Source organism: Cervus elaphus, chromosome 15, assembly GCF_910594005.1.
Source record: "Cervus elaphus chromosome 15, mCerEla1.1, whole genome shotgun sequence".
Taxonomy (NCBI): Eukaryota; Metazoa; Chordata; class Mammalia; order Artiodactyla; family Cervidae; genus Cervus; species Cervus elaphus.
The window spans coordinates 18,143,544-18,164,534 of record NC_057829.1 but is presented as its reverse complement, the minus strand read 5'-3'; the positions used below and the strand labels follow the sequence as shown (position 1 = coordinate 18,164,534).

Here is a 20,991-nt window from a genome sequence, read left to right as displayed (position 1 = left end):
AAATAAAAACACTGATTCTTTTCAGCAACCTGTACTTTCATTATTACACTCATTAATAAATCAAAAGTGTCCAACTAATATACAAGTAACATTTACTGAGGAGCCAGCTACTTTTTTCTTGTTGAAAAAAGAAAACATTTACTGGAAACATGAACCACACTGCGTGAAAAATAAATCAGTGGATAATGCACAGTAACCACTCACTACTTCTCCATCTTCTAGGAAAGCAAAGTTGGTGGCAGGGAAACAGAAGGAGGAGCCAGTCTCTGTATGAGAGTGAAAATGAGAGACCGCAGAGCACGAACTCCAACCAGACTGTAAGGGCATCTCCAGACTAGATGTTTGCTCACAAAATCCTGGCCCTTTACAACTCCTTGAGCCTTCTTGAATGCGATGGGCTTTCCCCAACCTAGTCATTTCTTTCTTAATTGTGTGAGCGCAGCCTATAACTAGCAACAATGAATGAAATCTGCCAGCATCACCCAACACAGTTGTAGCCAAGAGCTTCAGCCTTTTCTTTGACCTAAGCATAAATGGTTCAGGTTCTGGGACAGATCTGGGTGTATTCTTCCCTTCTTTGTCAGAAACATCAAAAAAAAAAGACATCTAGAGCAGCAATTCCCAGACATTTCTCCCCACCACAAAACACAGGAGTATGGATGATTCCTTCGAGACATAGTTCAAATGAGTGAGAGTGGCATTATGGGAAGTACAGTCTGAATTAAAAAAAAAAAAAGCCCTACCAAAATTTGCAGATGATTGATTTAAACTATTATAAATTATTAATTATTCATGACACCCCTTATAGCGACCACAACAATGCAAAACATAGATGGTGAAAGGAAATGCCTACTATAAAACTCTTTAAGGAAAACATAGGCAGAACACACTTTGACAGAAATCATAGCAACATCTTTTCAGATCCACCTCCTAGAGTAATGAAAATAAAAACAAAGAAAAACAAATGGGGCCTAATTAAACTTAAAAGCTTTTATACAGCAAAAGAAACCATAAAACAGGAAAGACAACCCACAGAATGGGAGAAAATATTTGCAAATGAAATGACTGACAAGGGATTAATGTCCAAAATTTACAAATAGCTCATGCAGCTCTACATGAAAATAATAACTCAATAAAAAAAAGTGCAGAAGATCTAAAGACATTTCTCCAAAGAAGACATAAAGATGGCCAAAATGCATATGAAAAGACACTCAACACCACTCATTATTAGAGAAATGCAAATCAAAACTACAGTGAGGTATCACTTCATACCAGTCAGAATGCCATCATCAAAAAAGTCTACAAATGGCAAATACTGGAGAGAGTCAGGAGAGAAGGGAACTCTCCCACCTGTTGGTGGAAATGTAAACTGGTGCAGCCACTACAGACAATGGTATGGAGGTTCCTTTAAAAACTAAGAACTACCATATGATCTAGTAATCTGCTCCTGGGCATGTATCTGGAGAAAACCATGATTGGAAAAGATACACGCACCCCCAATGTTCATTGCAGCACTGTTAGAATAGTGAAGACCTGGAAGCTACCTAAATGTCCATCCACAGAGGAATGGATAAAGAAAATGTGGTACATACATGCAATGGGATATTACTCAGCCACAGAAAGACTGAAATAATACCATTTGCAGCAACATGAATGGACCTAGAGATTACCACACTAAGTGAATCAGAAAAAGGCATATCACTTATGAATAGAATTTTTAAAAAATTATATGAATGAACTTACTTACAAAACAGACACAGATTTAAAAAACAAACTTGTGGTTCCAAAGGGAACTGTGGGAGAAGGGATAAATTAGGAGTATGGGATTAAATTATACATACTACTATATATAAAATAGATAATCAAAATGACCTACTGTATGGCATAAGGAAATCTACTCAATATTCTGTAGTAACCTATATGGGAAAAAAATCTGAAAAAGAATGGCCATATGTATATGTTTAACTGAATCACTTAGCTGTACACCAGGAACTAACAACTCTGTAAATCAACCATACTCTGATATAAAATAAAAATTAAATAAAACAAAATGCCAGGAACTGGGATGATGACCTTGCTAATCACCCTGCAACAGCTGTGCGCGAACCTGGGTTTCAGGTTCTGCACAGCAATTTCTATGTTGGGGTGCCATGTGCCTCCCCCCCGGTAGTTGACTGCTGTCTCTCAGCTCCAAACCCACTCTTCTGCGCTCTGCTTGGTGACATTGGGATTGGGACAACACAAATTCCAAGTCTCTTTTGTCAGCCATCTTCCTATTGGGGTTCTGCAAATGGCCCTCGCAGGCCAGGGCAAGGGAGAAGGGACTGCTTCCCATTTTGCTTGCCCTTCCTTTCAGTGCCAAGCCAGCAGTAACTTAGTCGCAGCTGCCGGTTCCAGCCTCTCGCTTCTTTCAACTATCCCTGAACAGTGTCCTCTGAGATGGTCTGGCACCAGCCGCCTGCATCCAGCTCCACAGTGCCCCCCTTGAGCTCTCGAAGCACCAGCACTCACTAGGTGCCTCTACCTGTGAGGGATCTGAACCCCTGTGGTTCCTGTTGGAACCACTGTCCCAACTTCTGGGTGGTGATAGCGTCAGCTCTTTATTTTCTCAATCCTAGGAAACCTATGGTTAGTGCCTGTGTGAGTGGACTGCTTCACACCAACACTTGTTTAGGCAATTCCCTACAGTAAGTTCTCCTTGATCAATACTTAAGTGTGAATTTTTATTTTCCTCCCTGGATCCTGACTGATACAATGACCAAAGAAAATTCTAGATTTGGAAGAGTAACTGACATAGCTTTTCAAAAAATTTATTCCAGTGGGAGACCAAAGCTTTATGAATTCTGCTCCCAAGAATGAGAGAAGAAAAATCTCTAAAAATCTTTAATAATGCTTTTTAGTTGCTGAAGTTGGAGGTACTTCTATTAGAATTTTCCATTTTGACTGACTGCAGGCATGTGGGATTCTGCTACTCCAGGAAGAGGTAAATCATAAAACAAAGTACACAACCTTCAAAAGAACATATCATGGCATTTAAGATTGAAGCTATTTTTATACACACAACTGCTTGAGTAAATTAAACACACAACCATGCACATGTACCTGCTGCTATTAAATCCAAGCCTTTTTCTATCCCAAACCTTATCTGTTTTTTGACCATGTGACGCTTTGTGATACATTTGATTACTTTTTTACTCCAATGAGGTGAGCTAGCTCACAGCTGAGATAACACTCCTTTCTCAAATTTTAATCACTATCTGATTCTTTAAGTATGATGGGTCACATGTTGGGGACATTTGCACAAGAAGCTAAGGGAGGTTCACTATCATAATAAAAACTGTTTCAAAATAGAGACAGTGTTTCTAATGAAAACATTTTGATTAAAGCTTTGACTCATAATCCAAACAAGAGGACTCTGATACCCCAGATGCTACTTACAGAACACTCACCCCAGATGCCAGTGCCTTTTTGTACTAGAACTTCAGTGTTATATCCGCTACCAACAGTGAGAGTATGGTCTTTTGTATTAAATACTGAGAGAAATACACTCACTTAAAAAAAAAAATTCAATGCAGTATACTGCAACAATGCCATGAAGAATAGTAATTTGAATTTCCATTATCAATTAAAAAAAGTCTTTCTGGATTATAACACTGTCAAATAAAGCAGTTTCTTGGGAATACTTTGTGAGGCTTTTTCATAGGGTTCTAAACCCAACTTAATTTACTATGATTATACCTATAAAAAGTAAGTTTCACTGAATGGCCATATGTAAAGGGACTCTGTAAAGTGCAGTGCAGATAAAAATATAATTGGACTCAAAATACAACTAAGAGTTGGTGTGTGAGGTGACATTATCTGAAGATGCATTTGTGTAATCCAAAGATGGGTATTAAGCATGTGGGTTGAAGCTGGGATGGTAACTGATGATGTGAAGAGCAACTATCAATTTAGCACTTGTGTTGTACTTTTCAAAGGAGCAAGCTATATGGCCCATTTGCTCAGCTGACTATGTCTTGACTTCATCCCATCCATGGCCATAATGAAAAACACACACAGACACCTCTACTTGGATCTCACAAGCTCTGAATGTGAAACCAAGAAGCTGAGTTTGTCCGGACTCCTGCAGGGATATGCCAGTGATAAGGAAGTTGGTGTGACCTAAACAAGTATGGATTGAAAACACAGACCAATGATAACAAATGATTTATCCTAACTGGTCTTCAGTTTTGTGGGGCACACAGTCCTAATGCAAAGGGGAAAATTCCCATGGATACAACCCTCATAGTACGCTAATTTGGTATTGTTTCTTATTTGCATTATCATCATCACCTTTCTAAAAGAAGCTGAAATTATTAGAAAACCAAACTACACAGAGCTTGGCAAGAAAGGATTTCCTGGGTCAAAAGCACAGAAGAAAAACACCAAGGTGGGGAAAAAAGACAACAGATCTTATCTAGGACTGAGTTTCTTGTTAAAGAAATACTTACTGTTCAATATTAGTACTTTCAACATTAATACATTTCTATGCTAATACAGTTACATGGCAACCCCACAGTAATACCGCAGACCTGTTTTCCAGAAGCTGAAAGTTCTAATAGTGAATGAACCTATGGAGTACATAGTACATACCGAATAATCCATGCTTGTGGTGGGGGGTGGGGGGGAGTATCAGTATAGTCAGACAGGGTTATAGGATAAAACCGAATTAGAAGAACATCTAATTCTATTAGCTCCTGTAACCAGAGAAAGCCAGGTCCCCTAAAAATCACAAGGCACTATGCAATGCAAAATGCCAGGGATATTTCCTGTTTCCTCAAAGGTCTTATGCTTGACCAGTTAACTTTGCATTAACACACTTTTTGTTAAGCAACGACTTTCCAGGAAAGGGTGTCTTACCTTTCATAGTGCCTGCGAGTACAAGTGGCGGCGCTGGTGCTCCCAGGATTACCGCCTAACTCATCATAAATGTGCTTCCACTGACGGCGGGCTGTTATCTGAAAAAGGGGCAATGAGAAATTCAATCTTGCATCATAAGAGAGTCGCAGTGCCAGGGTTCAATACATATGCAACAGTCAGAAGAGAACAACAGTCTGTCCTGGAAAGCCGGAAACAGAGAAGTCCAAATGGGTCTGTGGGGAGACTCAGGGGCTTCCAGTAAGATCTCACTTTCAGCACTCTTCTTCACAATAAAAATGGAATTCTGCTTTGGGCTCTGTATTTTGTCACCCTTACAGCATTTTTATCAAAGATATCTCCCTGGATATTCATGTAGCTATTTGCCCCCCAGGTCCCAAATGCATACTCTGTTCCTTTATGTAATGTGATTAAAGCATCAAAATATAGATTTCAGCTAAAATATGTCTTAGTATATCCATTTAAATGAATCAGAATTAATACTGGTTACTTGAGGGATATGGTAATGGGTGGCTGAGTACACAGGTAAACACAGAATTTCCATAAAACATACTTCTGTATCTTCTGAGTTTTGAACTACTGTGATGTGTTGCCTACTTAAATTACTATACAAATTAATTAAAATGATCAAGTTGGTTATGAAATTTCTAGTCCTCTCAGGCTATATTTTTATGCCAGCTGTGCTAACCACCAGGACAAAACCAAAATGTTAAACTGTCTTAAGTCACAAGCTGTTTATTTTTCTTCACTCAGGTCAGGAAAATGGGATATTGATGAAACCCTATGAAAATTAACATATTCCAAAGTTAAAATGTAAGGTCCGTATTTCACCGAGTTGGGTGAATAAAAACAAACAGCTTGTAATATACTGAAAGGCATACTATGGTCTTGTTTTCCTTTAATTTTATTTCTATATATAAATTAAGATTTTAACAAAATAACAGATGTATGATCTGGCAAATGATTACTTTGGGGAAACCACGTCATCTACTACATATGAGCAATCCAATGTTTCCTTGAAACTGGAGGGATAGAGCAAGTTCTGAGATCCTTGTGAACATTTCCAAACAGGGTTCCGAGAAAACTCTTGTTATTGGAATGTGTAGGGAGCTGGGCGTGGCAGAGGTGAAGGTGGAATTTAAACAATCAGAACAGGAGGCATCTTTTGAAAAACACCCGCAGAGCTGACCGCGGAGTTGACTTAGGGCTAGAGGCGTGAAAAAAAAAAACTCAGTGTGTAACCAGGGGCTCCATAATTGTGAACTAAGGAGGAAAAGGGTGGTTAAATATTATAGGTTAAGTGGTACCCGTTTCAAATAAAAAGAACCCCTTCATTTCCATAAGCCCTTCTTAACAAGTCCAAGTAGGACCTCTAGACAATGAGAGTCATGCATTGTTCACTTTCCCATGAAGCATTCTTAAATCAATTTGTTTCAATAGTTCTCATTAGACTGAACCACCTCTTACATCTACTAGCAGGTATAAGTAAAAATCCTCCTGTATTTGTAGTTTGGTTTAGATTATAATAATAAATGTTTTCAAGGCCCTTTAAAAATACTCAAAATACATATTTTGGTAATTATTTTACATTTAATTACAGTCTCCCTCCAACCTTTTAAATAATACAGTTACAGGCTGGTCTATTCTAGACTGGTGTACAGAAGAAACAGGATACCCTTCTTCTAAGTATCTACATGATTCCTCAAAGCTCTTAGAACACAGACGCCCTTGAAACAAATCTCCATATTTCCCTCCCTCAGATGAGGTGTCAGCTCTGGGGAGCCCCACAAGGCTAGAAAACAAGACTATCTGTGTTCCTATAGTCACTTTAGAAGAAATCATTGCTTTTGTCATTCTTGTATCTCTGGTGTGCACTGTATTTTCTATTTTGTAAAGAGTTTTCATATCCATGATATCATTTAATCCTCCTATCAGCCTGTGAGGCAGCCTATAGGAATCTCATTCACAGACAAAGGAAACAAGTCTCAGAGAGGTTGCATGATTTGCCTAAGGACACACAGCAGCAGATTGGGAATACCAGGACTCATACCAACGTCTTATGGTCCCAAGAGCAGACTTTTTTCCACTACATCAAAGCAGCCTCCATATCAGAATGACCTGGTGAATGGTGTAGCATGGTGATAATACAGGACTCCAGGGACCTTTTGCTTCAAAGGAGGGAGATAACTGTGGGCCCCATTGCTTTTGCTACAAATTCTGAAACTCTCACTAGTGGGAAAATAGCACAGCTAGGAGGTCAGCAAGAATCTAAGGGAGGGGGTTGGGTTAATAGCTCTCTGAGATGTTACTCTCTTAAAGTATCTGTTAGAACTGTGGTTGCTGCCACCCTGTCCTATTGTGCCTCTATGAACAGAGATTCACCATTAAATCATACATACGTCCCAATTTTATCAGAATCTGTCTATTCAGCCATGCATTAACTCACCAAACATTTATCGAACATCTCCCATTTGTTGGGTACTGTGCCAGCAGCTGGGTGGCCACAGTGCAAACCCAACACCTGAGATGCCTGCATCTTAGTGGCAGATTCCAAAAATCAACACACGACCAAATTTATAAACAAAGGAATACTGATTGTGAAAAATATAGTGAACAAGAGACCACTGCTGACAGGGATATGTAATGTGTGGAAACTGTCCATGCTCCCCACCCACAATCCGTCATCCAAACTGAGGTATGCCCTGTTAAACACTTGCCTATCACAGAAACGACAAAACTTCTTTGAGAATAAATAATGAATTATCAAAAGAAACAAAAACAAAGTCTTCCTCACACTAGGGTTGAAACTGTGGCAGCAGGAAGCCAGCATCAGTCACCATTCGGCGATAATAAGCCCTGTTCAGCTGCCTAGAGGTCTGTGTTAGCCCCCTACTAGCAGATTCTGCTGTTTAAATACAGTTTTTTTTTTTTGTTTTGTTTTTTTTTAACCAGTGGAGAAAAGACAAGGGCCGGGCCTTCAAGGAACTGGGCTCTCTGTTTACTGAGGTTCCACTGGCCAGCCTAGATGAATCAGGCCATTTTGAGATATTTTCTTTCCACAGGAAAGTCATAAAATGTGCTCTTTCCAACTGCTAAAAGCTTTTAAGTACACAGGTCTCCTGGGTATACATCTCCTTTTTTTTTTTTTTTGTGCCCAGATGCACTTTTAATTCAAACACTGACCATAGGCTCTACAGCATGAAATGTCTCAATCCTCAACTTGTCCAAACCTACAGGGGGTCACAGAGCCCCACGAGGAGGAAGGGGAGGACAGAGCCCTCTGTCCAGGACAGCCCTGGGCGCCATGCTCCCACCTGTGTGCGTCTGCCTTCTGCTCTAACACGTGCTTTCCTCGTGCCTAGGTGTGCATTTGCTCAGGGTTCTTATTCTGTTGTCCTCCCTGCATGTGTGTAAGCTTTAAACCCATCTAGGGTAGGAGCGGCGTCTGCCTCCTGGTATCTGGCCCCCAGACCCATTTGACTGGAAAGTTTGATCTAGCTACAGAGTCAGTTTGATCAACTGTCTCACAAAGCCTCAGGCTTCCCGGTCATGTTCATGTTTCAACCTGATTCATTATTTTAGGTTTTCAAGGATGCAAAGGACTCTGGCTCTCTACTTCCTAAAGAAAAACTCCACCCACACGGTGACTTCCCTTCCACGTCCTTCCCCTGTCCCCCGCTCAAGGGCCTCACGTAGACAGGAGGGGCTCCTGACAGCGTGTCTTCTGCTGCTACTATTCTAGGGCCCGTACTAGGTACAGAGGCTTGGAGGCGGAAGGAGAGGCTGGATGGTTGAGGGTGGGAAACAGCATAAACAGAAAGAAATGTTACTGCTTTAAAGGGTTCACAGTCTTGCAGGAATCATAATCCCATATGATTTAACCATAAAGCAAGATGAAAAACCAAGCAGACCACACCCAAGAAAGTCAGTCTATGTACATATGAAACTTAACCTCACTTTGAAGACACTTGATGGTTACTTCCCTCCTTAGTATGGATAAGACCCAAGAAACTGTGAAAAGCACTCTACACCTGTCATGTTCACAAAGTTTTCATTCCTTATAAATAGCTACCCCTCTCTTTCCAAGGACCCCCGCCCACCGTGGATACCAAAATTCAGTCTCATATAAAATTTGCATATAACCTATGTACTTTAAATCATCTCTAGATTAGCTATAACACGAAATACCATGTAAATGCTGTATAAATAGTTGCCAGTGCTTGACAAATTCAAGTTTTGCTTTTTGTAACTTTCTGGGATTAATTTTTTTTTTTCCTGATCAAAGATTGGTTGAATTTTCAGATGTGGAACCCACAGATACAGAGGACAGACTGGAAAGTGGTTGTTAAACTCTCTTTAGAATTCAGGTGGTGTTTCAAAAGTGGCCTGAAACTAACTCTCAACAATGCCAGTCCTTGAGAAGAAAACGGACCCAGTGAGTAGGAAAGGACTCTGTCCCTCCTCTAGTTTTATTTGATGAAAATGTTCTGTCACTTAAAAAACTGGAAAAATATTTTAACCCAAAACAGTCTTGGAGCCTTGATTTTCCTACCTTTGGAATCACTAGGATGAAATAATTTTGGTATTTTGTGGCTTGGTGAGGAAACAGTCATCGGAAATCTTTTAGGACAACAGTGTTTCCACTACTGCATGACTTGTACGAGTGTGCAGGATATGTTTAGGAAGTCAAAAGGAGAGTTTGCCTGTGAGCAGTGTTGCCCGGGCTGTTGTAAGAAACAGCCTTTTTTCTCAGGACACCTTGAGGGCGGACTGAATTCAAGGAAGATGACTTTTTTTTCCTGGTAGTACTCCAGGAACTGGAGCCTTTCAAAGCTACATGACATCATCTTTGGCCTTGAGAATTTTGAATTAAGCAAGAGGCTTTGTCTGTCCAGAGAACTAGGGTTAGATTCAGAGGATGTCTTGAAATGATGTCAAAGCCAGAATCTGATGTCAAGGCCTAATCCTTCCAGCAAGAAGACAAGTGGCTTCTTCCAGTTGTGAAATAGTGGTCCTGTCTCATCCCTGGGGAGAGGCGGGACTTCGAGCTGGCATTCTTAGAAGGCAACACACTTGCTCTTGCATGGTCCTCTGCCTCTAGGATAAGATTTACTCAACCCATTTCCCAACTCTACCTCTCTCCAAATATTGCCTCTGGCTTGCCATCAAATGTTTAGCCAAATGGAAATCACTTTAGCAAACCACCGTCAACATGCTGCATCCTGGTAATACCCCAAGCTACCCTGCAAGCCTTAACTACTTCACCAGACACTGAAGTGAAGACCTTCTTAGCTCATCAGCAAAACTTTATTCAGTTCTGCCTCCTCCACTGTAGGTGACCCAGACTCTTAAATGTTTGGAAGGGGAAATCAGATATATGACTGTTAAAGAAGAGGTCTCATTGCCAACCAATCAAAATGCCAAGATGATGTTTTTTAGGAAATCAAATCCATTCAATAAGTTTATGATCTCTAAACCTAGGGATGCAGAGACACGATATATATTTCTAGCAAAGGCAGAAGAGGCCAAGAGAACAGAACATAGCTATTAGTTGAAAGCTATAAAGGCTTAAAATAGAACTTCTGCTCTTTTCTTTAAAAAAAAAAATCAATTTGAGGGTTGTGAAGGACTAAAATGAAATAATCCATAATCCACAATTCAAACCAGAAGGTTTGGAATAGTTTATAACCACAAACAAAAACAAGCCAATTAACATGGCCTCTTCTTATAACCAGAAGGAATTCCAGAGAGATCTCTTTATCCAATCACAAGTTAACAGCAGAAGAAATACATCTACAGATTTTAAACTTGCAAGTTTTTACTATTACTGAGTATTTACATTTTCCAGACTTCTTGACCCGTCTTCTAAGGTCACACATTTTTCTCAAGAATCAGAAAATCTCAACTAGTTAGTTGGTATATTAGGTAAGGTTCATGTTAAGTTCAAAGAAATGACTAAAAGGTAGAAATAACTGAAAGGTAGAAATGAATGAAGGTAGGTTATTAGATCTTTTCTTTCCCCAAAGCATCACCCCCAATACATAAAAATGTATATAAGAGACTGCTGAGAATGCAAGGCACAAAGAATTTATAAATCTCTTCCTCCTAGTGATGATGTTACAGAGGCTGAGATAATTGTGCATGAAACTCTCAGCAGTTCAGAATTTGAAGAATGCCAGGATGACCCCATTCAACTCATTTCATCTCCTTGTGCCTCAGTTTCCATATATGGAGCAGGGCAAGGATCTTTTTCTGCACAAAGGCCAATTCATGAAAATAAAAATGTGAGGGGGCTACACTTTTCCTTATTCAAAATGAAAATAGCTCATCGAGTCCCAATTTAGATTGCCACTTTACCAAATGGAAAAATAATAGTTGGAAACTTTGTGCTGCTTTTGAGCCAAGGAATGTTAATATTCTGGCATGTTTATTGTGTTTATTTAGTAATAGCCTGAAGACAATCTTCTAATCTTTGATACTTAGATGGGGGCCACATTTTGAAGCTAGGAGTCCTGAAGTTTAATAATAATCATTGTTACCATTAGCTTTGAATTAACAGAATCTGGGCAGTTGTTGTTGTTGTTGTTGTTTTAAAGATTCTCAAATTCTCAGGCCCAGGCCCCACTCTAGAGTTAATATATGAGAGACCTAGAAAACTACTTACACTTTAAAATTCCCCATTGAAAAGTTGAGCTGCAGTTCTTGAGTAGCCTCTGGGAACCACTGATCTAGAAGATTCCAAGATCTCTTTTGAGCTCTAAATGACAAGTCTACACTTGCTTCTGATATCAGATGATCTCATAGATAAGTATCCTCTAGTAAGGCTGTGATGACAATTTAAGTCCTCAGACTTTGGATATTATTAATACATCTCCTGGACTGACTTCAAAACTGAATCCTCACTGAACATCTCACAATTATATTAGTCAAAATATACTAAAGAAAAATGTTTTCTATACTTCAGAGGTTCAAAAGCTTAAAGGCAAAATCAGAGTGGCAAACTCAAGTGCCTGCAGGGCCAACAGGTAGTATGAGGCAGTTTTTAGAAAGGAAGGAGGGAAAGAAGGAAAGAAGGAAGGGAAAAAAATCCCACTGGTTGGTTTTATTCAGTTTATGGCCTCAAATACAGATTTTATATTGACATAGTCACACAGATTCACTGCTTGAAATGAGATGGGAAAATGTGGCATATTGTGAAGAGTGCAGGGACCCAACAAAGGATGAAGGAGCTGAAGGGTGAAGCAGAGAGGGAAGGAGGAAAAGGACAGCCCCCACAGGTCACCAGTCCTCCCTGTGGCTTGGCTCAAGAGATGTGACGCACAAACCAGATGGAAAGCAGATGCCAATCTGGTCTTCCATGTCTCCCAGCCCAGTCTTTCTCTCCACTCTGTCTAGCACAATTCAGTGCAGGCAATATAGGCGGCAAAACATAACACTTAACTTGCTGTCAGTCTTCATGATCCCAACCCCTCATTGCCAGCATCCAAGGACCTCCTTCCCTAGGCGCCATCCTTCCCTCTGAATTCCCCTTCATGGTCATTTATCCCAACCACCTAGTGACTCCAAGTTATTCAAACTTGCTATACCAAACTTCATTCTACCTACATAGTTTGTTTCCCCATTTGATTGTCTCATCCTTAGAAGACCATAATCTTTCACATCTAAATTCCATCTGTTCTCCAATATTCTGCTCAAGTGGCCTCAGACCTGTAAGTCTTTCTTCCTCTAAATGAGGAAGTACTTTACCCAAACAGCGCAACTGATCTTCTCCCACCCTGTCTTACAACTGATGCCTTTCCTGGATGGTAAGCAACTGGAATCCCTAGCCTAAATATTTTTATGTCCCCCAGAGTGTCTAACACTACATATTATACTCAATAAATATGTAGTCAGGTGATCTGCTGATTGTGTGATCATTCAATCATTCATTCAACAAAGGAATAATCAGTGTTTGTTCAAAGAATATTGCAAATGCCTTGAAAGTCATCAGAAGTTTCTTTTATATTTTCTATACCAGTCTGCCGTTGCTTGTTAAAAAAAAAATCCTGGTGCAAATACATAAGATACAAAAGCAGGAAAAACTGATTCAGTGAAATTTGCTGGCTCTCTCCCTATCAGTGAGTAACAAAAAAATTCCTGGGTTTGAAAAGACATTTCATAATGTTGTGCAATATCATGTAACTATCTGTAGTCAGAGTTCATAAGAATGTGTATTCCTATCCTGAACATTAAAGGTTAGACTTAAAAGTCTAGGCTATGGGGTGGACTGCTAAATTTATGAGACTAACACTGAATAAGTTATCATCTTTTTCACATGCACGAAAGCTATAATTAGCTCAAGACTTTAGAAAACTATGAGCCACAGTGGGAAGGAGTAAATCTCCCTGCCTTATCAACAGATCCAAGTGAGAAACTACATTATTTATTTTTCAGTAGGGCACTCAGTAAAACAGAAATTTTAAGCAAATTATGTCTATGAAATACATGTTTAAATATAGTTCATATAAGTATCTGATTTCCTTATAAACATGTATTGCCTATATAATAAACATTTTACATGCATATAGACTCACAAAGAATTCTTAGAATTAATACCAGGTTATTAATTACAAATTAACACCAGATTAATTAATACATTAATGAACACCAGATTATCTGACTCACATATTGCTCACCATCTTTTCCCATCCCAAGCCCCTCACATCAAACCCTCATATTAGTTTGTGGAATAAAATGCTGTATCTGGCAAGAAACACTAGTTATCATTTTGGGTTAAAATGAGTTTCGTTTTCTTGACTTTCTGTCTCTGGCATCTTACTTTGATACAGAGATATACCCCAGGTTACTCTGTAAGGAAAAAAAAATAATGTCTTCAATTGTAAAAGAAACTGCACAACTCAATCTGATCACTATGTGGAGGAGAAAATCTTTCCAATGACGACATCTTCCTATGTCACTTGATTTTATTACAGATGTCATCTCTGTATGCTATATTAGTGCAGCTCTTTCTTCTTCTTTTCAAGATTCTAATCTGAGTCTGTTGCTCTAACATTTTATCGGTTCAAAATTCATGCTGTAAAAATCCGTGGCCATCAAATTTTCCTGTAAGCTAAAAATAACCCATTCCTGTCAGTTAGAATTAGCTGATAAAGAGTGTCAGAGCCTGTTCTGAGTAAGTTTGATAACTTCCTGTTTATGCAGCACTGACCCTTGTCTAATAAAGCTTCTCTGCTCTAGAATGAGAGGAGATTCTGCTGCATTCTATTCCTTAATGGCCAATACTGATTACTTTTGAAAGCCTTTAATACATTTCCCATATTAGACATGAACAGATGTCAGGTATGTTGCCAAGGGAAATTTCTTTTATGCAATCTTGGCTTGTTGTACAATAATAGCCCTTTCTCAACATGGGAAAAAATTACAGACCTAACTAATTTCCCTGACAGGGGAGAGTTACATATGTTTTCCACTTGTAGTTTTTACGACAAGTTTACAATTTTGCCAAACCTGGAACTAATTGGGACTGCTTCCAAAAGCGGCCCAATAAACCCCCAAAAGTGTACAGCCATTTGAAAAGGCAGTCAGTGACGGTTATGTTTGCATTTTCTCCATTTTGGTCAGAGCAGGGTGGGGGTAGGGGGAGTTAGATTGCAAAATTATTTCATTTAAGTTGCTTAAACACTTACTGTTTCATATCCTCCCAGTTTTTGAGCAGCTTGAAACATAGTCCAAAGGTTAACTGTTAGAGGGACAATAAGTATTTAGATAAGCATTGCATTAACATATTTCCAAGAAATGTCAATTAAAACATTTAGTTTTGTTTTTTCAATGAGAAAGAGAAATAAAAAGAAATATTAACGTAACCCAGAGAGCTAAGGTCTTAGGAAACAATTTACCAAAGGGTATTCAACAATAGGGTATATTAGTACCACTTAAAATATTTCTTAAGAAACAGTCACAAATCCGGAAACGGTTCTACTTTTAGGATAAAGGACAACACAATTTTTAGTGCTGTTGCCATCAGCAGACCAAGGGAAGCTACATTACAGCCTCCTTGAGAAAAGCATGGGATTTCAAAACAGGGGTTGTCTTGTAGGACCCTTAGAAAGAAGCCATTGATTAAATAGTAATATGTAATGCCTCCTTCAGAGAAGAACTCTTCATAATCAATAAATACCAGCCACTTTAATATATGATTACCTTAACAGAATTTCTGATGGCAGCACTATATTAAAACCTCTTAGCGTATTTCACTATCACATGGTGCTTTGCGCTGAGCAGGTAAATAAGTAAGTCACCCTTAAGGGTGCAGTGATACAACAAATCAAGGGAAAAGTTCATTCCCAAAGGAACTGAGTCCTGTGCCCACCTAGTCCCCTAACTTACTTGTCTGTGTGACGGTGCAAATATGTATTTTTAAAAACAAATTTCTCTTCACAGGGCATGCATATGTTTATGCTGTTAATCATCTATGCCAAATTACTGGTAACCCTGTTCATCTGTACTAAATATCATGAAATGGGACTGCTGTGGATTTGATTCTTTCATAAGATGGGAAAATTGAACTTCAAGTAATTCTTTGGTAAAGGAAATGAAGAATAAAATTAAAACAAAACAAAACAAAACTGCTCTTTGACACAACACGTTCGCAAAGCCTCATTGAACCTTGCACTATTTCAAAGCTATCAGGAGGCCTGCCTCAGCCTTGATTTAATCTGAACCAATGCATAATGCAACAAAGCTGTTCATAGTACATTAATTTTACTTCTATTTCCAGCAGCCAGTTTTCAGACAAACACTGCAATCACTCGTAGTTACGTAAGTTTGTAATGGCTGCGCGTGCTCTCTTGCAATCAGTGCCAGCCGCCATTAGGTATGTAAATTGTTATGTAAAACATACAGGTTTGACATTCTTCATCAGAATGACACATGATTTTAATCTAGGAAGATACATTTGGAGAAAATACTATTTCAAACCAGGGGCTCATCTCTTTGTGTGCCACAAAATCCAGACAGAGCTAAAATATATACTCAGTTGTGACATCAGGACAGGGTCTGGGTTTCTTCTCTTTTTATATGGAATTCTGCTCAGCCATGAGTTCCCTGTTCTACTCTAAAATATATGATGACGCTTACACGTACATGTCAAAGTAATTCAAAATTGGGCCCTCAGTGCAAATTTGTGTATTTCTTGTTTTCTCTGAAGTCATCGGGTCTTTGTTATCTCTTAGCAAATTTGGGGCTTAGGAAATATGTCTTTTCTTTGTGGTTGTTTTGTCCATCTTTAAATGTCCTCCTTTTAAAAGCTGTCTTTTCACAGGCAACATCTGTGCCTGATAAAACTACGTCATGTTATTATCTCAGAAGAAAGGCGTTACAGATACTCAAGATTGACAAAACAGAAAATGAGGAACTTTCAACATGTCTATTTCCAGTCATAATCAGAGGATTCAAGCCTATAAATATCTCACTGCAACTGCCCCAGAAGGGAACAATGTAGCAGAAAGAGGCAGGGGGAAGAAATTCCTGGCCTGGATGATTTGTAGATTTAGTATAAACAAGAGTATCATCCCCAGTAGAGGATTTCAACATAAGCCTGAGTCAAAAATTTCCAACCCCCAATTCAAAGAATCTGAGTAGCTTTGATATTTCAGAAATGAAAACAAGTATACTTACTCTGTTTAAAACCTAAATAGGGTATTCGTTCTATTGGCGTCTTTCTTTCTTTCATGTATTTATAAAGTGCCACCAGGAAGGCCTGCTCGTCGGCCCTACACTCTTCACCAATGGCAACCTTTGGTTTTTCTTCATTGGAGACTTTTTTACAATTATTATGGTTATTCTTCGGTTTGTTCAAGGCTGACCTAGCCTCACATTTCACCTGGAAAAGGGGAAAAAAAAAAAAAGGCCACGTCAAATCCAGCACAGCTCTGGGATTCCTACAAGGACACAGCTAGAGACATTGTCCACTGAGTGGGAAGGGGGGGAACCAGGAAACTATCCTGGCCCTGAAATAGCTCCTAGAGCATCACAGACCACGGATGGTAAATTTCTGAGAAGGGCCGGAAACTGTGGTAGGCTTTGGGGGTACCATAACCTTGGTCACAGCTACTCAATGCTAGACACGAGAGCCATCACACATAATATGTAAACAAACGGATGAGGCTGTGTTCCAATAACATCTTATTTATAGAAACAGGTGGCCAGTGGGCCATGGTGTGCCAAACTATGCCAGCCTCTTTTAGACTCCTTACCAGCATGTTGATGTGAAACCAGAAACAGTGTTTACATCTGCTGAGACCACTCTCCTGTCTCTTTATACACTTTATTTTCCTAAGGGGTACCAGTGGTTACTGTCATCATGGAAGGAACCCTGCATTCTTAGTAAGAGTCCCAGGTTCTGCACTTTGGATCAAGATGAAAGGCAAGTGCATTTCTTCATAGTAAACTGATCTTGTTGCAACTCTTCCCAGCAACCTGGAAAAACAGGCCAATGCTGGCTGATGTCGGGAGCACCAGCAAAGTCTCTGTCACCCGAGCGTGATGCCCAGACACACCCTCAATAGGAAACCAGACACCCCACTCTTTAACGAGGGTGCCTAGCTTTTCAGTCAGCTCTGAAAATCTTGTAGATGTTAAGTGGCCACAAAGGGAAAAGTACAGGTCAAGTAAAAACCCAGGAGGAGTAAGTGAAAAGCTTCAGAATTAAAAAATAAATGGTGGTAGATGGGCCACATGGAGCAGCTAACCCCACGTTCCCACCTCACTGCCATGTTCTACAAGAGGCCTTTGATGGTTGTTAAATAACACGCTAAGGTGCTGAACTGTTTTAACTGTCAAAGGGGGAAGTACAAAGGGTCAAGCTTCAAGTTCAAGTGTGCCCACGGGGAACGAGTAGGTTCCAATATTCTTTACATCTCCCGACCTAACATCGGTGAGGAGAGGACGGGTGCCTGGGAAATGTGGTGAATTAACATGTCCCACAGAGTCAACAAGGTTTTCCATTTCAGATTCCTGACCCCTCTCTGTCTTTCCATTCAGATTCTCCTTTGCAAGCACTAAGAACATAAAAGGCTATGCTTATTTATTAAAGGGAAACATCTCCCCTACAAGGGTTTTCTTTATTGCTCATTCTCTCACATGAACACACCAGTTTAATATCTAGACGGGTCCTGAAAAAAATAAAGAAATAAAACTTCCTGCACAACTCATTCAACCAGGCCTCTAGATAAGATTCTCATTTTTAAAGAGCAGTGGAAATGGGATGAAAACATTTTCCCATGTAGGATTTCTATTTACAGTTATTTTCAAACTTCAGTACTTTGTAACATTAGATTAAGGCGAGCATCCTGGGAAACTTTATGTTGTCATCATTTTTCACTGCCAAATTTTAGATTGTTGAGTCTAAAGTTCTGATGAAATCTATAATTTAACAGCTCTTTGAAATCATAAAAATCACTCCAGTTCTAATCTGTATTGCTTCCTGGCTTTTTCTGAGTGCTTACTGTGTAGTCCGGCTCTATTATAAGCCCTTTTTTGGTGTTATCTCCTTTCATGCTCATGACCCTAACAGGGAAGGTTATTACCCTCCTATCAGAGGATGGGGAAACTGAGGTACGAGAGGAAGAGTAACATGCCCAAGACCATAGGATCACGTCCAGCATTCAGGTTAGTAAGTAATGAGTTAGGGATTTGAACCCTAGTAGTCTCAACCCACTCTGGTATTCTTGCCTGGAGAATCCCATGGACAGAGGAGCCTGGTGGGCTACAGTCCATGGGGTTGCAAAGAGTCAGACACGACTGAAGTGACTCAGCAGGGCACAGAATGGCAGTCTCACTCAAGGACTTATGGTTTTAAACACTATCTGTTACTGGCTCTCATAAAAATATCAAATTGATAGTCAAAATATTGTTATTGTTCAGTTTCTCAGTCATGTCTGACTCTTTGCAACCCCATGGACTGCAGCACAGCAGTCTTCCCTGTCCTTCACTGTCTCCTAGAGTTTGTTCAAACTCCTGTCTATTGAGTCGATGATGCCATACAACTATCTCATCCTCTGTCGCCCTCTTCTCCTCCTGCCCTCAATCTTTCCCAGCAGCAGGGTCTTTTCCAGTGAGTCAAAACATACTTCCAATTAAAAAGTGTGTCTTATTACTAAGCATTACAAAACCTATAGCTTAGAAAAGTGATTTACCAAGTGAGAAGTAGGAGATAAAGCTAGGTGGTTTCCAGAGTGTAAAGGGCTCCATTCCCTCTGTTGTGTGTAGAGCAAAGGGAAGGAAATCAGTGTGAATGCAGCAGCCACAGTGAGCTGGGAACAGCGCTGTGGGCTTCATACAAGGATCCGAGTCCCATTTTACAGAGGAGGAAACTGAAGCTCAGCGAGGTGATGTATTTTGGCGTGTGGCTAGTGTCAGGTAGAACCTGGAGTCTAGAACTCAGATCTCCTCACTCTAAACCCTTTAAAAACAGCAGTTGATGTCAGCTTTGCATATAAAATCAGGTTGACTCTTAAGTCTGCAGTGATAATAGGCCACAAGTTAAGGGAGCATAAGCTTTGCCCCTCAGTGTCTAGGGAGCTGCCTCTGCCATGCAGAAACAACCAGGAACAAAAGGAAGCATGCGGAGCACACGGAACCCAGCCCAAAGCCACCGGAGCCCCTGACGGCAGCAAAGGCTCCAGGTGTAGCCTGGCTGCCGCCTTCTGAGTTGCACCCAAGCCTCAAGGAGCTCCTTCTTGGGTCTGGGGGATTCCTAAGATACAAACAGTAGTTTCTCTTCATAGACTAACTGCATGCATTTCTCAACATACATGAGCCCTCTAGAGGATAATTCCGTTTCTGGGTAGGACCAAGTCAAGTTCCTTTGCACAATTCTTCACACTTACTGGAAACTTTCTCAGCATTTTAAGCTACTGAAATATTACATGGGAGCTAGTCTTCATGGTGACCTCAAGAAAGCCCAACCTTTTGATGGTAACAGGTAATTACTATAGTCTGTTTTTCCTGACCTGAGCGCCTTACACTTGTCGAGTTCACTAAGAGCTTTGGGGTTTCCAAAGTGATTGAGGAAGTGCTAATTAAAGGATCCACATTTAACATTTGCAGTGAACCACCACCTATTTGATATTAACCACATCCTCTCACTGGATTGAGTTGTAACCAATCCAGCCTTCAACCGAGGCAGCAGGATGTGCTGAACCAGCAGGGAAGGAACGAGACTCTAATTTCTATTTGGTCACTAACTTCCTCGGAAATCCTCATTTTCTTCCTCAGGAAAGCAAGAAGGATAATCCCCGGGGTAAGTTCTTAGGACCAAATGGGATGAAAAATACTGAAAATAATGAAAGCATCACATTTGTGAAATAGTGAAAGTATGTTTGTGATTTCAATGAAAGAACATACTGCAGTTTCCCTTTCCAACGGTCCTTTTAGAATGTAAGCCACCTGTTGTGTACTTCTGGCCATTGCAAAGTGCTTACAGGATGTGAAAAGTCATTTGTCTTGTATCAGCAGAGGCCTTTCATGTGAGAGCCAGGCTAAGAAGACTTCTCTTATATAAGTCACCATGTGAATAAGTTTTTTGCCCCAGACCTGGATTTGGGTAGGACATGTTCTTGTCATCTTCAGAGAACTGGTAGCCTCTTCTCCATGAGGCTGTCATTGTAAAGCCATGACATTCTCTGTCCCCTAGAAAACAGAGTCTTGCAAAGCTAGTTTCCACGGTCTCACTGAAAGAGGGCAAACTCTGGATGGCGACAGGCAAATTAACTTGACCTGCTTTTCCAGTCATGCAGACAACAAACTGAGTGGGTTCTTACTCTAAGAGCGCTTTGCTGCATGGAGCTGCAGAAAGCTGGTACTTATCCATAGTTAGAAGTGGTCTGTTTGAGGCACTTCTGAAAAAAAACAGCCACACAGGTCTTGGTTAAAAAGCCCAACTGTCACCTGCAATGTTGCTTCCAGTTCAGCAAGTGATCAGATAGTCACAGGCTTGTAACCTCTCCTGTAGTATTTCCTGAGAAGAGACCACTCTAAGACACACAAGCCTTTTGCATGGTTGTCCTGGCCCCA

General features: G+C 40.1%; 1 protein-coding gene across 3 annotated transcripts in view; it reads right to left on the bottom strand.

The window, feature by feature from the left end:
• The window catches only part of ARID5B (AT-rich interaction domain 5B), a 188,401-nt gene that overhangs the window by 22,169 nt on the left and 145,241 nt on the right, over positions 1 to 20,991 (bottom strand). For all 3 annotated transcript variants that reach the window (XM_043926466.1, XM_043926467.1, XM_043926468.1), the window contains 3 exons: positions 16,594 to 16,798; positions 14,604 to 14,656; positions 4,900 to 4,997 (listed from right to left, as the gene is read on the bottom strand). In XM_043926466.1, the coding sequence (XP_043782401.1) occupies positions 4,900 to 4,997; positions 14,604 to 14,656; positions 16,594 to 16,798 (356 nt within the window). The remainder of the gene's footprint in view (positions 1 to 4,899; positions 4,998 to 14,603; positions 14,657 to 16,593; positions 16,799 to 20,991) is intronic.